This window comes from Taeniopygia guttata, chromosome 1 (genome assembly GCF_048771995.1).
Source record: "Taeniopygia guttata chromosome 1, bTaeGut7.mat, whole genome shotgun sequence".
NCBI classification, from domain to species: Eukaryota; Metazoa; Chordata; class Aves; order Passeriformes; family Estrildidae; genus Taeniopygia; species Taeniopygia guttata.
Genome location: NC_133024.1, coordinates 59,041,982 through 59,063,366, shown reverse-complemented (window position 1 = coordinate 59,063,366; position 21,385 = coordinate 59,041,982). Strand labels below are relative to the sequence as shown.

Below are 21,385 nucleotides of genomic sequence, written 5' to 3'. Positions count from 1 at the left end.
AAGCAGCATAACTGCATGGTCTTTCTGCTTACTGGAAGAATAAATGAATTGTTTTAAAGCCATCTTTGAGGTGAGATGGGATAACAGCAGGCACATGGGTCGCTATGATGCTTCAGCTGTCAAGCACCTTGCGGAACCAAGTAACCCAGCTGTTTTTGATGGCATACCCTTAATACACAAGGGAAAAGGGTTAGGTGAAAGGCACTCAGCTTTGGCTGAGTTTCAGATGCAGAGACTGAAAGCTGTGTAGTGCTACTGCCCCTATAGCTTACTCACCTCACTGCTACATCAATCAGTATCCATAAAGTGGAACAGAAATCAGGGCAAAGGGACAGAACTAAAAGATGAACGTAGGCCTCTGGGTTGGTGTTTTTAACTACTGCAGCAAGATAAGCCTGTCAGCGTCCATATAATTGCATATCCTATATTTAGAACAAGTCAATAATACATGTAATGCATACCATACACACCATTAACTGGTGTGCAGCAATGTGCTTGGCAACTCTAAACTGAGTAGTGTGACTGTTGCCCCTGTTGGATCCTGAAACTCTGGTTTGAAGCCAGCTGAATGGTGAAAGCAAAGAAGGGATTTTAAAAAGGCAACTGAAGATTGTCAGTGACTGCAGGGCTACAGCAGCAGAATAGTATTTCTGAAGAAGTAAGATAGTTGGCAGAAGCATATTATTTTGTAGATGGTTATAGCCAGAGAATATACTCAGAGCCAGGCTCTTCTCTGAGAAATACCATTCACAGGTAAAAGGAAGGTTTTTTTTTAAAATGCCTGCTCTTCCAGAAAACAAAAGGTCTAATTCAGTCAGCTCCGAACCAAAATGAAAATAGATTATTCCTCAAGCGCATACATTAGAATAACTTGGCAGAAGGGGCAAAAGTAGCAGCGTGTGCTGTGCGGTGCTTTGCAAACCGCAAGGTTTGGACCCCCAGCCATCCATCTGGCCACCCCTCCGTGCCTCCCGGCTGGGAGAGCAGCGAGCGAGCGCTGACCCCTAGTGGGCAGAGCAGCCAGACCGGGGAAAGCTCCCAGAACCCAAAATGGAAAGGACGCCACGAGCGCCGCCGGCCCAAGGCTTGCGCTTGGCAATTCTGCAAGCCGCAATCAGCGCAGCTTACTGCTAGCAATCCCTCACTGTCTGCGTGTCAGAAAACATCATGTCTGTTGTCAAATCTAGAGGTATTATTTTTATTGGCCAAAAGAAAACAGTGCACACTCAGAATTTGCTTAGTAAGACATGTAAGTCCAACTACTGGTCAGTAAAATTAACACAGGATAAATTAATGGAACTTTTTAGATATTTATTGTATAACTTGGCATTGTTGAGACTGTGTCAATGACATTATCAAAGCACCACTGTTTTAAGAAAAAAATCCTAAGGAGACATGAATATACACATCATAAATTAAGGTGTTTAGTCCTACTTTTCCTACAACCAAAAATTACAGAATGGTGAGAGTTCATATATTTTCAGTATCTGTCCCAAAGGAGCTGGCTTGCTTCTCACTTTCAAGTTATTTTCCATAGGAAAAGTCCTGTAAATATTTTGGAGTTCTTTAAAATAATCCAAAGAAGAAAATGAATCCCATGCACAAAATTTTGTAAGGCTTCAGCTGAAACTATCAAAGTTGAGTGTCTCAAACAGGTAACATGCAATACTGGTTTCCCTTCCTGTATTAGCAATGTCATACCTAGTGTCATTCATCAATCTCAACCAGAAGCTAATGAAGACTGGCATTGTTTGGGCTTCCACCAACTAAAAATAGTGAGGTTTCTGGAAAATATTTGGTCAAGGAGGATCCATAAACTTGGAGCTTGTATCTGGATCTTGTAGAAGGATTTTGCCACTGGTGTGGGTTGTCCTTATTTCCTTTGCACCCTGTCTCACACAAGAACTGTTGTCCCCACATTATATGTACTTATTCTTGCCACAGAAGGGCAAGAGAAGGAACAAGCAGGAGAATCTCAAGACCCATGGATTCCCTACTACAAGTCTGTGAAAGAAAGGAGGAAAAACTTCTATGAGGAGAGCAGGATGCTAGACAATACATCAGACTTATTATCTAAATGTTGTTCTGGAATAAGAGATGCTGTCTCAGTCTTTGATTGATATGAAGCCAATCTGTGTCCCAAAGTTAGTGCCATCACGAAAGTGAGAGTAAAATTTATCAGGGTGGCATGCAGTACAGAAAGTGATGTTTTGCTTCTGGTCTGTGATAGAATCATCTTGGATATTCTCAGGAAGAATCCCACCTCTCTCAAGAAGAATCCTGAAAAAAAAAGAGAATCAGAAAATATTATTGTTTGCACATCCTCACATTCTATAAGGCACTATCATTAAAGCAGAACCTCAAGTACCAACAGAACAAACTGTGCCAATATTGCGATTGGGGCTTTCATTTGCTTTTTTTTTTTTTTTTTTTTTTTTTCTTTCAATACTAGAATAAAATAATTACTTTCCTGCAACCTGTAGGAAAAGACTCCGGTAAAGTCACATTAAATTTGAACTTTTGTCTATAATCCATAAACCAAAAAAGCAACAATATAACAATAAAATAATTGCTGAAATCCAGCAAAAGTGAGCAAATACCATTCATTCAAAAGTATCCTTTCTTGATCTGTAAAGAACTAGAGAGTACTTTGTTGAGAACCCTCACCATATTAGTGCTGAATAATACAGTATCAAAATAATTATTTGTAATAAATGTGGAATTAATCTTTTGTTCCCTCAGGAGGCTTACCTCGTTGCTCTTCTGATATCAATATAAGGACTTGCAGAGTCAAATAGTCTCACACACTTTGGATCAATTCTGTGGAATTCTTTTGCTGATTCATGAGGAAGTTTATAGCAGCAAGGTCCCACAGATGGGCCCAGCACCACAAGGATATCCTTCATGTTACAGCCATATTCGGATACCATAGCATTCACTGTGGCCATAGACACTCCTAACAATGTGCCCTTCCATCCTGTGAGAAATGAGGGGTTGAAAAAAAATTGGTATAAATTTTCTTTTTAATTTTCTAGCAGCTAAAAATATATGCAATTATTAAAGGTATAAATTAGGAGATACATCTACACCTAAAATTAAATATTTATATCTAATAATAAATTAGCTTAGAAAGCCTCCTCCTTCCCCCCAAATTTCACATCCACAGCTATCAGTTTTCTAACATAATTTTGTGGAGATGGAAACTAGAGAGAAGTGTTTAGAATTCCAGAGTTCTTTTTCCCCAGTGTTCTGGTTTGGCCAATTAGAGCATACCTCACAGCTCCTCTGTGCTTGCAACATTTAAGTGGGGATACAACTGAAATATGTCAGAAATATATTTTTATAATATGGTCAAAGTGTTTTAATGTTGTTTTATAATATGGTCAACGTGTTTTAATGTTGTTAGTTTTAACTAACTAACTTACAGGCTCAAGCTGGAGATATTTTTTGGAATAGACAGAAGCCAAGTTTGCACTTGGGCATTGTTTGGAACAGATAGAAGAAAGCCCAGCTTTGGGTTCTTGTATCTCATTTTGAGTCCCAGGAAATCTCAACACTGCACAGGGAGTGCAATTCCTACCAGAATGAGCAGCACCACAGGCTCTTCTGACAGGATCAGCAAACAGCACGGGTATGCAGTCAGCACCTGGAGCTGCCAGCGTGACACCCTTCTGATTCGTAACTATTCCATCATAGTTGTCAGGCTCTGTCTTTCCCACAATACACACAGCATTAGCGTGATCAACCTGTCAAAACAAAACCAGAATGTGGACAGTGGCATGGCTGCAAAACAACATAAATCTGACTAGTACGAAGTTTTCCTTTGACATGAAACACTCTTATGCACTAACTGATTACGCATGGAAATCAGGTGCTCCCTTGTTCAAATGCCATGAAGATGCACCAGTAGAAAGCCACTATAGAAGCAGTAGTGTATTTTTCTTTTAGGAGAAAATGCTCTGATCATTTATTTGATTATTCTGCTTTGTATGTAAGTTAAATATTAGAACAGACTTGGAAGAATCAGTGCTGCTTCTCCATATTGTGACAAATGGCTGATAGTTTGGATGGCTATTCCCTCAGATAAGCTGCTAGCATAAATGTTTTAATTGTCCTGCTTATCAAAGGTTCTTGCTGACAAAGATAAGAATAATGCCTACAATTTAGCCAGTGACACATGAAGGAATATCTGATCCATTTACTTTAATCCATTGTTTTATAAGATACCTTGACTCTGTGAAAAGCCTCTGGGTTAAATCCTGCAGCATTAGCTAGCCGGCGGAGATTTTCTTTAACAACAACTTGTGGGTCCCTCCGCTTGGAGCTGCTGAAGAGATTGCAGGAACTTAGAGTCGGTATGTAGGAGATCCCACCTGTCCTTGTGGTGAACCCATGTAAGAAAATATCATCTGCCAAGGCAAGAAAACACAACAAACAATTGCTTTCAAAACAAGATCAAACCAGCTATTACATGGGTTTATACTGAAGTGATCTGGAATTAGCCAATCAAGCAGAGTATTGCTTTATCTTGGATTTAGCTGTGGCATTTAAATTTAAGGATTCCTAATTTTCTTATTGCTCACAATGCCACAGCAGGGACACTAAGACATCCGGCGTGTCTGGGGCTACAGACCAGCAGAAACTCTTATCCTGCCTTTCCAAATTATTATGGTAACTCTTGAAGGGTGTAATTCCCACACAGACAGGAGGAGATTTTATGGTCTGCCCTCCACAAACCCAGGACTGTCTTTCCTTGGGTCATGATCAGGCCTGGAACATCCTTGCCAGACTTTTGCTGTATTTTTATAGACACTTCTTCCTCTTATACACATTATACACTATTACAACATCATATAGAGTTATTTGATGCCTGAAGGCATTTCCAAATATTACTCATTTTGCAACTCCCTGGAAGAAGTATGCTTGGTAAATCTCTGTAAAAACTGTTAGCTGGAACTCTCTACCTGGGATCAGGGAAGATCTGAGGATGGTGAGCTCCCCTTTCAGGCTTGGCAGGCTTTCCAAGTACATCTGAATCTCACTTTGGATGAGTTCCACATCCTGTGAAGGAAGCATTTGCCCTCCATGCTGATGTTCTGATATTTGCAGGCTTTCACTGTCAGGTACAACCTGTAAATCCTCAAATTCAAACTGGTAGACTGCTGTAAAGAGATGGTCTATATACACTTTCATTAAGTCTTTTCTTAAGGTAGGGAGAATAACTTTAATGATGCTCAGGTCTTTTTCATCCAGTCTCTGTTTCACGGTGTATAAGGCAGCAGCTGTAGTCTGAGCACATACCACCTCCAGTCCTCTCTTTAGACTCTGGAAACCTCGCAGAGCTGGAAGCAAGAACTCTTGTTCACCTTTCCTTTCACTCCCCTGCCTCTGGCAACACATGACATAAACAAACGGAGTATGGATGGAAGAGCATTTCTCAATAGCTTCCAGAGTGTTGTGTAGTAATCCGTGGATGTTGTTCAGCAGGTTGGCTGGGAGGCTGAACATATCTATCAGTACGGCTTCCACCATATTCCAGGATATTTAAAGGTTTCTCCAGCTGCCAAGAAGTAATAAAACATGAAAAACAAACAAAAAGTCAAGAACAGTACTGTTAGTCAAAACACAGAATCATGTTATGGCATTTAATTCAGTGATACTGTGTAGAGAAGGTACATAGCAGTTAATTACTGAGTTAGGCTTTCCCAGCTGCATCAAAAGAAATTCCAACAAAGAAAAATTAGCAGAAATGGGAATAATTATGTATTTAAGCATTTAGGTATTTCCCTACCACCCCACCTACTTCAGGTCTTTCCCAGGAGAGGGATGATGAAAGGTTGGTACATAAGATTAGATTTATTGAATCAATTAACCTTCATTAGCCTAATGGATCTTCTTGGCATGATTGATGGGCTGTCCTCCAGCTTCCATGATTCAAACAAATACAGAGGTCCTTTAGTTTCCTGAGACTGGAGGAGTTTCTGTAACAATTTCTTTGGAAGTGTTTAACATACTTAGGTCTGAGGTGGAGCTCATGTCTGCTACCCCTCCTGGCAGTAGGGTGCTGAGCTGTGAGGGCAATGACATTTTTTCCCATAGGCCTTCTTAAGATCTTTTGTACTTCTCCCTTCTGCATTTCCAAAAGAATTGACTTGCTAATTTCAGACTTTTGTGTGAATGAGCATATGACCAGGGTAGTTCTTCTTTTCAGCATGCACAAGAACCCAGTAGCGGTTACTGAAACTTTACCTTGCAATGGAAGAAGTACTTAGAACTAAATTAAAGCAAGAGAATATGGTGCACAACTTCTTACCTCAGCTTTTTCACTATGCTAGCTGCACTCTGGAATCAAGATGTGTTCAGCTTATCCAACATCATCCTATCATTCACATTTTATTTTGTGGTCCATGGTGTAAGTCCACTTTTGGTGGTTAGTTTTTTTCCTTTATTTGAACTTTGTTGATCAAAGCCCAGCTAGGTCTACCTTGTAGGAAACTTGTCAAGCTAGAAAACTTGTAAATCCATCTTTTCCTCTCTCTGTTGCTATGAGGGGCAATTTTACATATCCTCTCACAAGTGTCTTACTTTCTTTTCTCTCTCTCTGATAATCTTTCCATTTCCAGTGCAGGCATCCAGAGTTCTGGGACAAAATGCTAGATCCCTCTGTTTTGGGAACCTCGAAGACACCTACGTATATTTCAGGACTAAGCACTGTGCTTGATCTAGGACAAATATATGCACTTTTACCAACAATTGTAAGACCCCATAATAATTCAGAGTATTCTTTAACACCATCTTTTTTTTTCTTTTCACAGCAACAAATTGTGCATTAATATTAATTTATCTGTAGGAAAATTCATATCTTTGCAGGAACAAGGAATTTGAGACTCTTTTAAGTCTTTGAAATCAATGCTCTGCTACCAGAACTAACCACACTAAATAATGCCTGGCACAATTTTCCTGCCCCAAGATTTCATTTTCCTGAAACCACATGAATGTTCTGGCTTCACGTCACTTCATTACCTTGCAAAAATACTACTTCCATGTGTACTTGAGGCCTATAATTATGGTAGATGTGATGTACTCCTTGGCATTTTATGTTTGTCTGTAGATTCCCAAAATTTCTCCACTGAAATGAGAGATCAAAGATCTTTGTGGTTTTAAAAGACGGCTTATTTAGAGAGGGTTTTACAGAAAACATTCTGTTTTTTCTTCCTTGTTCTTTCCCCCAGACTGGAAGAAAAATAATCCTGACTGAAAATGATGTTTTCCTTTCTGCGAATTGAACACTTACAAAGATTAATTGGTGACTATCAAAACAGATGAGCTGAAAATATTAAAATGTGATAGCAAATAAAAGCAACTGCCAAGGAATTTATGACTCCTGATTTTGCGTAGAGTATTACTTACACACAGCTGATAATGGATTTTAGAGGAAAGAGCTTGCTAATAAAACAGTGCTGAAACACACTCATGCCAAAGACCATGACTTGGGAAATCAGAGTATTTCCTTCCCTACCCTGACACTCTTTGTGGGAGGCCTGACTGAGTGTGGCACAATCCCCAACAAAGTATAGCCAATAGTCCCAGAAAGACAGCACAACAGAGGGGTGTAGTGCAAAATGAGATTATTGCTTCACTTCAGATATGTCAGTAGTGGAAGGTAAATAGAGTTAATTGCTGTACTTGTACTTGCCCAGAAAAATACCACCAAAGAAAGGGTGGAAGGAAAGTGTTTGATGAGGTAGAAGTAAATGCATATATTATTATTAAGTTGTGTATGCACTGCAAAGACTCCACAGGGGCAATTATTGGGATGTACACATTGGAACAATGGGGCTGATTCATCCTTGTATCCTTCCAGCTTTGCATCACAGAGTCCTAGTGAGGACAGTGGTGTCAGAATAAATTTGCTTACAATCATAGCAAAAGTGATTCCTTTCTAAGTCACTCCAAAAAAAAAAAAACAAACCAAACCTTCTCAAAATACATGCTTGCCAAGCACAGCAACGTTTTAGCTTATGGGAGATGTATTTATGGTTATTCAGGTTTTAATTAACATGCTCTACAGTCCCAGTGTACCATCAAAGCCATATCAAAAAAAAAAGGATTTATTAAGGAGTTATTAACGATTTTTAAGGAGTTGATCTTTTTGGTAAACAATTCAAGACAAAACTTGCACAAACTTGAACCAAAGCTACCGATTAGCTTTTTCTCACTTCCTGAAACTGACAGTACAAACGTTTGGAAGTTATGAGACTTTCTTGCACAGATATAAAAAAAAGTAGGTCAAAGAAAATGATAACACTATGAGAGGTAAGGGAGGTAACAGGAGCAAAATGTAGAAAAGCAAAATGAATATAGAAAAAGAACAATGAAGGAAATAAAACCTGCAGAGGTTTTAAAGGCTGCAGAGAAGAGACAGCCCAGGGTGGAAGAGAGATGCAAAAAAGCAATTTTCAAGAGCCCCAGAAATCTAATTTTAAAAGTGCACTGTTGGCCAAGAAAAGATTGCTGACAATTTCCTGCATCTTGAATCCTGCTGGTCATCTTATATTAGTAGAGAAACTGAGAGACATAATTTTTTGAAACTTAAAATAGCAGGAGATCTTTAACATTTGCCCGAAAGAGATGGCCTGAGAAAGAAAACAGGTCACTGAAGCAGCCCAAATGAACAGAGCTAATAGCACGTGTAAAATTTCAACAAGAGCAAACATAAAAAAGAAAATCCAAAAACTAGGGGGAAAAAGAAATACATTTAAGCCTCTTAAACTGGATTAAAATAAAATGTTCTTCTTCTTTTAACCTAGGTTTTTTTTTAGGCAAGGTTGAAGAAACAGAAATCACCACAGACAATGAAAATACTGAAGCAGACACAGTTTTCATAAACACAGGAGTTTACTTACTCAGGTAGACAATCCTATTGCATTCTGAAAGGTACCGTCTGATAAAATAGACAGACATTTCCAGCTTTATATGTCTCACTTCTTTCAATCTTGGAGCTGATTTGCACAAGCTGGAAACTCCTATGCTATGCAAGGCTGCAGTGGGAACCTGTATTTCTTCTTTTTGACGGGACCCTGCTTTGCTGCTGGGTACACCGGAAAGAACAAACTGTACTGCAAGGCACCAACATGATTAACAAGTGCCTGGGGAGCTCTGAAGGCGGAAGCGGCGTTAACCCTGCTGTGATCACACCTTCTGCTGCACCAGCTTTGCACAACCGCAAGCCAACCCCCGAACGCACGGCGCAGCCAAACAGGACAACCCCGCAAAGAAGTTAAAGGAAAACTTGTGCAGAGCGAACGAGTTTCCTTTTCTGAGCTGTAGCTGTATGTTCCGCTGAAGAATTTGGCAGCCGGCCACGAAAAAGTGTAATCTGGACCTAGATAGAAAAGTTACACAATGTCAGCTTTTGGGGCCACAGGTCTCAAATGAGGATGGCAATTTCGCCTTGCAGCAGTTGGGAATTTCACACAGCTAAGTGAAGAAGTCTTAATCCTTTGACAGGACAATACAAAGGTTATAAGGCAAGCAAGGAAACGAGGGATTGATATCAGGCTTTGTGCAAGAATCAAAAGATAATAAATACATAACCTCAGCTGGGTTAAAATCATAGTCATGACTATTTAGTATATAGATGGAAGAAAGGGGCAAGAAAAAAAGGACAGCAATTTTTAATGGACGGAGGAATTAGTAAAGTTTGATTTCCCATAAATTGCTGTCCCCTGTTCCTCCTTTCCCTGCGACCACAGTAAACCTACGTTTCTGCCAGGTCCCAAATACACACGGTGAGTGCTCTGCCATTTCCTCTCCTGCTATTCTGTTCAGCATGTGCTGGACAGAGGGATGAAAGCTGAATCTTTGTTCTCCCTCCTGAAGGAGACTGAAGAGGCAAACTTGTCCTTCCTTACCCAGACATCTCTTTTCCTGAAGTTTGCAAAAATCGGTCATCTCTGAGGCTTTCCATCCCACCGCCAAATGTGACTGAGCTAGGTCATTAAAAATTAACAGGGGAACTGCTTGGTGGAGAGAAATCAATGCAATAATTTCTTTCCCTCAGCCAGACTAAGGAAGTAAAACTAATTACTGGTGTTATTTTTGGTGCAGAATGCTGAGAAGAAAAAAGTCAGAAAATATTCAGGGCACAAAACAATATTGAAAAATGACAATTGACTTCTCCTGAATGAAATATTATATTTAGCTTATGGCATATCAGAAAAGGGATGAAATAAATAGGTCATATGCAGAGATGAGCTATCAGTTTATAAAATAGTTGTTATAAATGTATCTGTAAGTATTTTTTATATTTATTTATATATGTAAGTTGCTTAATATTATATACTGTCGCTGTCGAGGCAGGATGGGAATGAGAAGACTCACTTAGAAGGCTACTGAGAGTAAAACTCCGATTTATTCAAAATACACTGCTCTTTTATACAGAGCTTAGCAAAGGCCAAATCCATTGGTTCTGAAGTGAAAACAATCTACATCATTGGTGCAGAGTGCTTGACACACAGTGATAGAACTTAACTATAAACAATGTGAGAACAAGAGAGATAAAGAATTATTTACATTCTCTCCAGCTCTTTCCCAGGCGTCTGCCTGACTAGAAACTCTCAGTTTCTTTTCTTTGACTGAATCTGAGTCCCACAATATATAATATATATAATTAGGTTGCTTAACATAACATATAATATTTGTAATTTTAAATTAAATGTTATAAAAAACACAAAAGAGGTAAATTTTAAAATCGAGTTACAAAAATGGTGTGATTTAGAGTTAAAACTCCCTAGAATTCTCTAGAGGAGTACAAGCGAGGCAGAGGCAAGTCCGTGGCTACAGAGCAGGGCACGGCATAGGTCAAAGGAAACTGAGCCGCATCTTTTGTCCTTCGGAACCCAGCGGTGCCCGGGAAAACTTGATGTTCTGTGCACAACAAACGACGGCAGCAAGCGCAGTCTAATGCAATGCACGGGGTAACTCGAGGCACCCGGGAGCAAAGGGTGCGGAGCAGGGCGGCCTCAGGCACCGGCCAGCCGGGCGGCACCACTGCCACGGCTGCTGAGACAGCCGCACGCTTCCTCAGGCGGCCCTCCCGCCGCGTTCCCTCCAGTTCCCGGCGGGATCGGCCCCTCTCCCGGCTCCCCGTGCCCCGGGCTGCCGCAGGCCGCGGCGCTGGCGGGACGGGCGGGCTGAGGGGCGGCGGCCCGGAGAGCTGCGGGGGCCTGTGGCGGCCGCAGCACCGCCGGTACTCGGGGCAAAGGCGAGAGCACGGGCATTTAAGATGCTCTTAGGGTGCTTAAATAAGTTAGGACTGTGGTCACAAACTGACGGCCTGCTCTGCAGAGAAGCCGGAAGGACATCGCAGTATCACATCGCAAGTTTATTTTACGAGGTTCTGCATGAAAGTGTTCTAATTCTCAGTGATTATCTTTGAGTAACCTGTTCTAGCTAATTAAAAATGAACCAAATGAAACCAATATATCGACCTGCGATCCCACGGGACAGCCCTCCGTATTGTCTTATCTACAAGAACTAAATAGAAAGAAGATAAAACAATACACCCCTTTTTTATCCCTCCAGTTCTTCACTTCTGCCTGAAATGGCCGAGCAAAATTCCCCATCACTAGCTGAAGTTGTAAAACGAGTTGCAGAGCAGCAGCAGTCACAGGTGTCAAACATAGAAAAAAGTAAATCAGTTCTTTTCCAATTGCAGGTAATAAACCTTGTTTAGAGTAGTTTAATCAACTATTTTTCATTAGATAAAGAAGTATTTCCTTGAACAAGAGAAGCTGGTGGTGCTTGATGGGCGAGTGCATTCAAGTGTAAGAAAGCTATTCTGTTGCTGTGTGTGGCATTTAGGCTCAGCCAAAACCATGGGTGTGTATTGTTGTTTGCAAGGCCACAACACAGCTAGGTATTCATTACAGCAGGTGAAACGTTGGTTTGTTGCTTGGAAAAAACAAAACAAAAATACTGGGCTGAACACACAAGGTGAACTAAATGCAAAGTTAGAGCTTTTTGATTTTTTTTTTTTTTAATTGTAATTTCCTAAGAAATTGTGGGGGAAGGATTTAAAAAAATTTTTTTTTTTTCAGATTTTCACCACACTGTATAATTTTTTTTTGTAGCATCTTTTTTTGACACAAAATACTTTTTTATTCCCCCTTATGTTTAAAGTGGGAATCTGAAATAGTCATTAAATACTGGTATTATTCAGTACTATTTTGTAGAACACTGGATAGATGTAGTTTTTGTGGAGACTGTGTGATCATTTCTTTTGTCTTTTATCAAGCTTTCAATTATTGTTTAACCTTCAAGATTAAACTTCTATTGAGAAACTTACTTTTAAGTCTGAGAAAAGATTATTCCAGTCGACACTTTTGATCATGGAAGAATGCAAATAGAAATAGTAGAGTTCCAATTATAACAACTGTGCATAGCTCTACAACTGAAATAACTGATATTTGAAATTTTGGACAAAAGTAACATTTCTGAAGTAGCACTGAAATCTTGTATTTTTAGGAATGTCAGTGGACTGGCCACACTTTACAAGAAGATTTGTCCTGTATCCCAAAATATAGTCTGATGATGCTGCAACAATAATTTGCAATCTTGCAATTTAAAAACAAGTATCTGTTTTAAAACAGACCCTCAAAACTTTAAAGTCCTAGGTAATGACAGGTCCTTTTCCAACCTGGATGATTCTGTCATTTCTTATGATGATTTGAAGTACTACTTTGTGGTTTTGTTCACTTCTCATCAGTGAGATGATGTAGATGCCTTTTTAGGACTAGATACATATTTCTTATGGGGTTGAAAACAGCTGTGATTAATTCAACTCTCAGCTACTACTGTGATGAAGTTAGGATTTTTTCCTCAGTTGAACAGTCTAGTTAAGTTCCATCACCTGACACACCCCTCTATGTGTCTGTGTAGGTTTTCAAGGTATTTTTGGCATCTTTAGTTTTTTTTAGTCTGATTAGGACTTCACCAGCTCTAACCAAACATCATATATATATATATATATATATATATATATATATATATATATATATATATGTATCTTGCAACTGTAAGGTATTTAAAGGTGAGTTCAAAGGTATCTTATTTAATATTTTAGACTCAATCTAAGGGGAGAAGACTAAGATAGTATTCTTACATTGTGCCCTAAGATGATGATTAAGAAATAGAAGTCTAATTATCTTCCATTCAAATCACATTAGACAAGTGAAAAAAAAAAAAAGGCTGTTGAATAAATACAAATTACAGTGTTTAACTAGATACATCTTCCTCAAAAAAATTTCTTAAATGAACACTGAAATATTTTACAGGCAAAGTGCCAGGAACTAGAAAATGAAATGAATTCTATTCTGTTAGAAACAAAGACAACAGAAAGGGAAATACATCTGCAAGATGATGCTATAGAAGTGACAAAATATCGCTGTGAAAATCTGGAGGTCCAAGTCAGAGCTCTGTATTCTGAAAATTTAAAATTGAGGTGTGAGGCAGAAACAGTACAAGAGGAGTTTGAGATGATACTTGCAAGAAATAATGAATATCGGGGAAAAATAAAGGATCATAAACATCTTTTTTGGGAGATGGAAAGTAAATTGCCAGTTATGATTGAACTTGCTAAAAAGAAAGCAGTTGTAGAAGAATTAAAGGCAAAGAAAGAAGAATTAATATGTGATCTCCAGAATCCAGAAGGATCTGTTATAAAACAAGTGCAGGTACTATATTTCCTTCTTGGTTTTTTTTTTCCTGTTATGTGAAATACTTTTTATACAGTTCATATAATATGATTATTTTGTCTAACATGTTTATGGTTCATGAAGGACTGACTACAAGGGAATATAGGTGCATAATGCTGCATTAATTGGAAAAAAAAATTACTTCAATATGCAGTTAAAAATATCAGTATTATTATTTTAATTAGTATTAATAGGTTGATTTTGAAATTGTTTATTATAGACCTTTATCTCATCTCTATTAACTGAGACTGTTTAGATTACACAATAAGTATACTAATAAGTATATTAGACGAACTGTGCAACCTTTGAAGGAGTGGATTTCTGTATCTTGACTTACATCTGCAGGAAGAAATCACACTTTTAAAAAGTGAAATCACAACACTGAAAGATTTAATCAATAAAAAAAGAGATCTGCTGGAAGAAGAGAAGAAAAAGCATGCTAAGCTTAGAAAGGAAATTGAGGTGAGTCATTGGAAGAAAATTTTATTGCAGTTCTCCCGATGGAATGTAGATAATGCAAATGAAGTTTGAATTACTTTATACATTGTTCAAGTACATGCAGTAATGGTGCTGTCTTAAATTCTGGGTACTGATAGTCTTTCTAAAATTCAGAGCTTAACTGTGAAGAACATTTTTTTCTGAAATCTTTTGAGAAGAATGTCATATGTGAACCTTTCGAATGATTTCTGGAAAAAGAAGAAGTCACTGAATGGTAGTAAAGCAAATGCACATTTTAAAATTTCTGTAATACTTCTGAAATACTTTACATTTCACTGCTGACTTGATTATTCATGACTTGATGACTCATCAGTGGAAGAATCAAATGCACCAGGAATCTCCCTAATTTAAGATGACATTAAATTAGGAATAACACAGTAGCTCCTAATTAGCTGACAAGATAAAATTCTGATCAATAGTTAAAACATTCTCTTTAAATAATTGAACTATATTTTTTGTTTTCTTCCTTACTAAAATAACCTGTATGATTAGAGAATTTTTCATTTGGAAGTTTCATATCATTTATCTTGTCAGTTCAAATAAATGCCACAAAATTTAATGAGCAAAGCTTAACAATATAAAGATTAATTGATTTAAGGTTAAGTCTGTTGCCCATTGTATAATGTAGGAGGAAGAAATAATCATTTTTTTCATGTGACAGTGAGCAGAGAGAATTTTTAACCTGAAAAGTAAAACACAGCTGCTTTAGAATAGGTCTACTATTCCAGTCAGCATTTGAGAATTTTTTTTATTACCAAGGCAACATCTTCTTAAGAAAATTTTCTAAACCCAAAGTTAAATTTAGTAGCCTAAAAATTATGTTCTGTTCTGTTATGAAAATCAAAATTAAATAGTGAAGGTCAACCATCACGTCTGTTCTTCAGTTGTTTGGATTATATGTTCTTTTTGTCTCAGAAGGAAGCAGGTTCAAACCCAAAGCCTTTCAGGGTATTATTTTCTATTAAGAACTCTCCTGAAAATAATCCAATTTTTAATATAAGAACTGACAGTGGATAGACAGAGATATTTATACCTAGAAGTCCTCAGCACAACTTGGGAAAGAATATTCAAATCAAGCACAAGAATAAAGTGAGATAGTAGGCATGTGGATGAGGTTTTATTGAGCTGCAGTGGTGGAATTCAGCTACAGACTGCTGGCACCTGGTGTAATTGTTTGGATCATCCAAAGGAAGGCAGCTAAGGTGGGCCTTGAGGGGAAGCCATATGAGGAGCATCTGAGATCACTTGGTCTGTTCAGCCTGGAGGGGACAAGACTGAGGAATTGCAGGACTGTCAATTCTGCCCTCATTGCAGTTTCAGCTTCCTTGTGAGGGGAAAAGGAGGGGCAGGCACTGATCTCTTCTCTGGGGTGACCAGTGACAGGATCTGTGGGAAGGGAAGTTGTGTCAGCAGGTTCAGGCTGGATATCAGGAAAATGTTCTTTACCCAGGTGGTGGTTGGGCACTGGAACAGCCTCCCTAGGGAAGTGGTCATAGCACCAAACCTTGACAGAGTTCAGGAAGCATTTGGACAATTCAGACACATGGTGTGACACTTGGGAATGTCCTGTGCAGGGCTAGGAGTTGGACTTGATGGCCCTAATGGGTCCCATCCAACTCAGTATATTCTGTGGCTCTTAAGCCTATGGACCTTACTCTCTTTCCTGAGCACCAGCCCCATCATCCAATTCTTGAAAATCAGATCCCGTTCCCAGCAGTAGATAGGGTTGTCAGCAATAAATCAGGGTGCTTATCTGTATAGGGTCAAGGCTTCAGTCATAAGGATAATTCAAAATATCCACAAATGATAGAAAATTTGTTGTTATGTAAAAGTAATTAAAAAAACCCCAATCCTATCTATTCCCCTGCTGCCCTCTTTTGCCAATGCCAGTGTGACTGTATTACTCTTGGCAGATACTTGCCTATTGTGTCATTAAATGATCCTGGTGGTGGAGATATCCTGAGTGCCCAAACAAATTTTTTCTAGTGTTTGACTTTCATGTACGCAAGATCCAATAAAAAATACAATGTTGTCCCTTCCCTGTCTCCAGTAATCATGTTAGTGCTCCCTCCCTCAGCAGATGTGCCAGACTGTTCCAAATAATGATGCTAGAGACAAATTTCTAAAAAAAGCAGATAATATTGATCATAGATGTTTCAGTACAATGTAGTCCTAGTGGTGCAGATGCCCCAAGCACTTGTTCAGATGAGTGAATCTGACAGCATCCCTCAAAAAGTTGCAAACAATTATAGTGGAGGGTAAGGTAACATGAAGGCAATGAGGTAACAAGCCATCGTCTATAAGGAAGGCAGTAATTTATAGAACACCAGTGAGGCAGTTTCCTAGTTATTTGTGAAATTTAGGCAGTGAGATTTGCAGGAAATCACCAAGAGTGCTGTGGGTTCTGATGCAGCTGTACATCATCATGTGCATGTGAAATACAGTGTAATAAAGCTTGTGTCTGCTTCAGTAAGCAGACACAAGAGTAATTATACACTACCACTCATATGCCATTTAAACTAGGGTAAGTAAGCCCAAATTTCATTAAGGGAATGCTCATTATTTCTATTTTTATTGCAGTGAGTGTTTAATTCTTTTAACACTTCAGAATGCAAATTTACTTCTTCACATAAGGCAGCAATAAGGGTAGAATTTACAGTCCTGCATAACTGCAGTATTGCCTAAGAAAAATCTGCCATTTTAAATGCAGTGTAGCTACAAAGGTGCTACTACAGTCAGTGAGGTTACCACATTTGTATTCTCATTTAGACACAAACACGCTTGTCAAAGAATGACAATTTCTTCTTTCTCACCTCTCATTTTGGAACCTCAAATCTTCCACATGCAAAGCCTTGCCAGAAATGTGACATGCTGTTCTTCTGTGGTATTTACTTAGTTAAATTTTAAACCTCTACAGAGTAGATACCCACACTGAACTCCACACGTAAGGTCTTATTATGACGGAGCTTTTCTTTCCTTAATGGAAAGGAAGTGAGGCATGATTCATGTCCTAAGCCAGACATCTGAAATAAGTCAGATGAATACTTGAGGGCCATGCAGGACTAGAGTGGGGCTTCCTCCGTTGCTGAGTGGCTGCTTGTAGGAATGCTGAGCAGGTGTGTTGCTTGTGCTTGAGGGTCTGAGGCAGGGCTTCCTCCGTCACTGAGTAGTGTGCTGATTAAATGAGGCCTCTAGGGAGTGTGGTGAATAGGAGCCGCCTACCAGGGGTGTGATATGTCTCTGAAGGTGCAGCACGGCAGTTTTCAAGGCAGTTTGCACAGGATTATGGGTTTTCTTGCTAAGTACGGTTTACTGTGCATTGTTTGCAGAGTTTCTGTTGTTTGGTAGGTTTTAGGCTTTCTGGTAGTAATGGTTTGTATGCATTTGAAAGCTATAGTTAGTATGAATGTGTGTAATCAAATGGAACCCTCCAAAAAGGAAGTGTCTGTCCAGACTTATTCAGAGAGTGCCTTGGGAAGCAGTCCTTAAAAACAAAGGAGTTCAGGAAGGGTTGGCATGCTTCAAAATGGAGATCTTGAGGGCACAGGAACAAGACTGTCCCTGTGTGCCAAAAGATAAGTTGATGAGGCAAACAACCAGCCTGGATGGGCAAGGAGGTTTTGGAGGAATTTAGGAATAGAAAAAGAATGTATTATCTTGGAAGGAGGGTCAGGTCTCTTAGGAAGTATTTAGAAAGGCTGCTACAGTATGTAGGAAAAAAATTAGGGAGGCCAAAGCTCAGTTTGAACTTAAAATGGAGACTTTTGTAAATGATAATAAAAAATGTTTTTATAAATATATTAATGGTAAAAGGAAGAGTAAGACTAGTCTTTATTCTTTATTAGATGCAGAAGGGAACTTAGTAACTGCAGATGGGAGAAGACAGAAGTGCTTAAAGCCTTCTTTGTCTCAGTTCTTAGTGGGAAGATGACTTCCCTTCAGGACAGCTGTCCTCTTGGGTAGGCTGATGGTATTGGGTGGCAGAATGGTCCCCCCATTGTCCAAGAAGAGGCAGTCAGAGAACTGCTGGGATGCTTGGATATTCATAAATCCATGGGACCAGATGGGATCCATCCCAGGGTGATGAGGGAGCTGGCAGATGAGCTTATGAAGCCACTCTCCATCATTTACCAATAGTACTGTCTCTGTGGTTAGGTTCCAAATGACTGGAAGCTGGCCAATGTGATGCCCATTCATAAAAAGGGTGAGAAGGAGGATCCTGTTAATTATAGGTTGGTTAGCCTGACCTCAGTACGCAGTAAGGTTATGGAACAGTTCATACTGAGTGCTATCACACAACACTTACAGGATGGCCGGGGTATCAGACCCAGCCAGCATGGGTTTAGGAGGGCTAGGTCATGTTTGTGCAAGCTGATCTTCTTTTATGACCAAATGACCTGCCTGGTGGATGCAGGAAAGGCTGTGGATGTGTACCTGGACTTCAGCAAGGCCTTTGACACTGTTTCCCACAGCACACTCCTTGAAAAGCTGGCAGCCCATGGCTTGGACAGGAGCACTCTGTGCTGGGTTAGGAACTGTCTGGATGGCCAGGCCCAGAGAGTGCTGGTGAGCGGTGCTGCATCCAGCTGGGGCCAGTCACCAGTGGTGTCCCCTAGGGGTCTGTGCTGGGGCCAGTTCTGTTTAATATCTTTATAGATAACATGGATGAGGGGGATGGAGTCTTTCATTAGTAGGTTTGTGGATAACACTAAGCTGGGATCATGTGTAAATCTTTTGGAGGGTAGGAGGGTTTTGCAGAGAGACTTGGAACAGTTGAATGGATGGCCAGAGTCTAACAGGATGACGTTTAATAAATCCAAGTGCTGAGTCCTGCATTTTGGCCACAATAACTCCCTGCAGTGTTATAGGCTGGGGATGGTATGGCTGGACAGTGCCCAGGCAGAAAGGGACCTGGGGGTGCTGGTCTACAGCCAGCTGAACAGGAGCCAGCAGTGTGCCCTGCTGGCCAAGAAGGCCAAGGGCTCCTGGCCTGTATCAGGAATGGTGTGGCCAGCAGGAGCAGGGAGGTCATTTTCCCCCTGCACTCGGCACTGGTGAGGCCCCACCTTGAGTGCTGTGTCCAGTTCTGGGCCCCTCAGTTTGGGAAGGACTTTGAGACACTTGAGCAAGTCCAGAGGAGGGCAATGAGGCTGGTGAGGGGCTTGGAACACAAGCCCTGTGAGGAATGACTGAGGGAGCTGGGGGTGTTTGCCTGGAGAAAAGGAAACTCAGGAGTGACCTTATCCCTCTCTACAACTTCCTGAAAGATTATTTTAGTCAGGTGGGGGTTGGTCTCTTTTTTCAAGCAGCAACTGACAGAACAAGGGGACACCGTATCAAGCTGTGTCAAAGGGAATATAGGTTGGATATTAGGAAAAAGTTTTTCACAGACAGTCATAAGTTTCTGGAATGGCCTGCCTGGGGAGGTGGTGCAGTCACCATCCTTGGATGTGTTTTAAAAAAGACTGGATGTGGCACTCAGTGCTATGGTTTAGTTGAGGTGGTGGGGTGTGGGTTGGACTCGATGATCTTGAAAGGTCTCTTCCAACATAGTAATTCTGTGAATGGCTTCCTAGATGTCTCTGTCTCTTCAGTAGCTAAACATAAATGTGGAATAATTTGGCCAACTGTCAGAATATATACTTGGACAGAATTAGGTGAGCTGAGCTCACCTCTGTAAATAGTTTTACTGGAATGAAATGTTTGTTTTTTTCTTTTATTAGGTACAGAATAAGAGATATGATGCTATATTAAAACGTTTGCATTGCCAACTGAACAAAGTCCAGTCAAATAAAAGACAATGGCACTGGAACATTCAGCAGTTGGAGAAGAAGGCTGCAGAACTAAGAAAGTGTCTTGGAGTAGCAGAGTTACAAAACATAATGTAATAAACTTAACAAAGATAGAATGTACATAATCTTTTCCAGGCAGGGGAGTTTTTTCTGGAAATGCTACAAATCTTAAATAGCCTGATAACTGGCCTCAGTGATTTCTTTCTTTTTAATGGTTTTGTCTTTCATTTTGTGGTGTAAACTAATAGCCACAATAATGAAATGGCTGTTCAGAAATAGCTGTTCAGGAAAAAAGTTATTGACACTTCAAGGTGTTTTCGAAATATGTTTTATCTAAAAAGTTATTTGAAAGTCAACCAAACAAGATTTGGGAAGTTCATTCATATTTCACTTGGTCTCTTAGAGAGAAATTAATATTGGTATCTATCTGCACTCCTGAGACACCGAAGTTCTTTTGTCCTTTATCCATATCTTTTTATTGCGACTTGCTAAGGAACTCTGAAAGCTTTGATAGCCCGTATTTTGCTCTGCAGTCTGCCGGGATGTTTTGGCATGGGGGCCAAAGGCTGTCCAGGTGTAAAAGGCTTTGGAACAAGTACGCTCATAACTGGACTTCAAATAATCTGACTTCAACTGGTCTAATAGATGTTAGCAAAGAGGAGGGAGTACCAGATCTGGACAGCTTGTAAAATAGAACAACTCACCCTCAAGAAACAGGAATACATTACAGATTGATGATAGAGGAATTTATCGTCTAGAGGATTTTAACTAATATCAGCCATCTAACATCTTAGTGCTTAATGATCTAAGATGACTCAACATAAATGACAATGTATTAAAAAATCTTGTTAAAACAGTAGTGAACAGCACCCATTTTCCTTTACTTTCTTTTTATTTTTATATTGCCTGGGGGGATTTGAAAAGTTTACAATACTTTCCCTACTCTTACACTTAAGGCAGTCGTTCTGCTTGGACATAACTTGTAATGTTTATCTGTTCTATGGAAGTAGCTTTTTATTTAAGGTGTTGTCTTGAATAATTTAGATTTACCTTTACCCATGAATATAAAATGAAGACTTGACTATTTACTGTAAAAAATGTTAAACTGCTTGTATATTGTTATCTTAGAGTACCATTATTACCTTCATATATTAATGTATATTTACATTACCCTTAATATGTTATTTCACTTAATATAAAGTTATTTTAAGCAATATCCTGATTCATTAAGAATCTCTCTCAATGTTGTTAGTCTCTCAAGACTTTTTTGCTCAGTCTTTTTCCTTTGCAGTAGTACGAACTAGGCTGCTTTCATTACAGTAATAAAGTAGAAATAAA

The 21,385-nt window shown here is 39.5% G+C and overlaps 2 protein-coding genes across 2 annotated transcripts; one reads left to right on the top strand and one right to left on the bottom strand.

The window, feature by feature from the left end:
- Positions 1-1,968: 1,968 nt before the first annotated feature.
- LACC1 (laccase domain containing 1) lies at positions 1,969-9,046 on the bottom strand. The gene is made up of 6 exons (XM_002196019.6): positions 8,907-9,046; positions 4,965-5,560; positions 4,228-4,409; positions 3,581-3,746; positions 2,752-2,977; positions 1,969-2,280 (listed from the first exon to the last, which is right to left on the bottom strand). The coding sequence occupies exons 2-6, from the start codon at positions 5,530-5,532 to the stop codon at positions 2,106-2,108; spliced, it is 1,317 nt and encodes a 438-aa protein (XP_002196055.4). The 5' UTR covers positions 5,533-5,560; positions 8,907-9,046; the 3' UTR covers positions 1,969-2,105.
- Positions 9,047-11,578: 2,532 nt separating this feature from the next.
- On the top strand, positions 11,579-20,224 carry CCDC122 (coiled-coil domain containing 122). Its single transcript, XM_072916876.1, has 4 exons — positions 11,579-11,719; positions 13,338-13,736; positions 14,103-14,219; positions 19,979-20,224. The coding sequence occupies exons 1-4, from the start codon at positions 11,606-11,608 to the stop codon at positions 20,141-20,143; spliced, it is 795 nt and encodes a 264-aa protein (XP_072772977.1). The 5' UTR covers positions 11,579-11,605; the 3' UTR covers positions 20,144-20,224.
- The last annotated feature ends 1,161 nt before the right edge of the window (positions 20,225-21,385 follow it).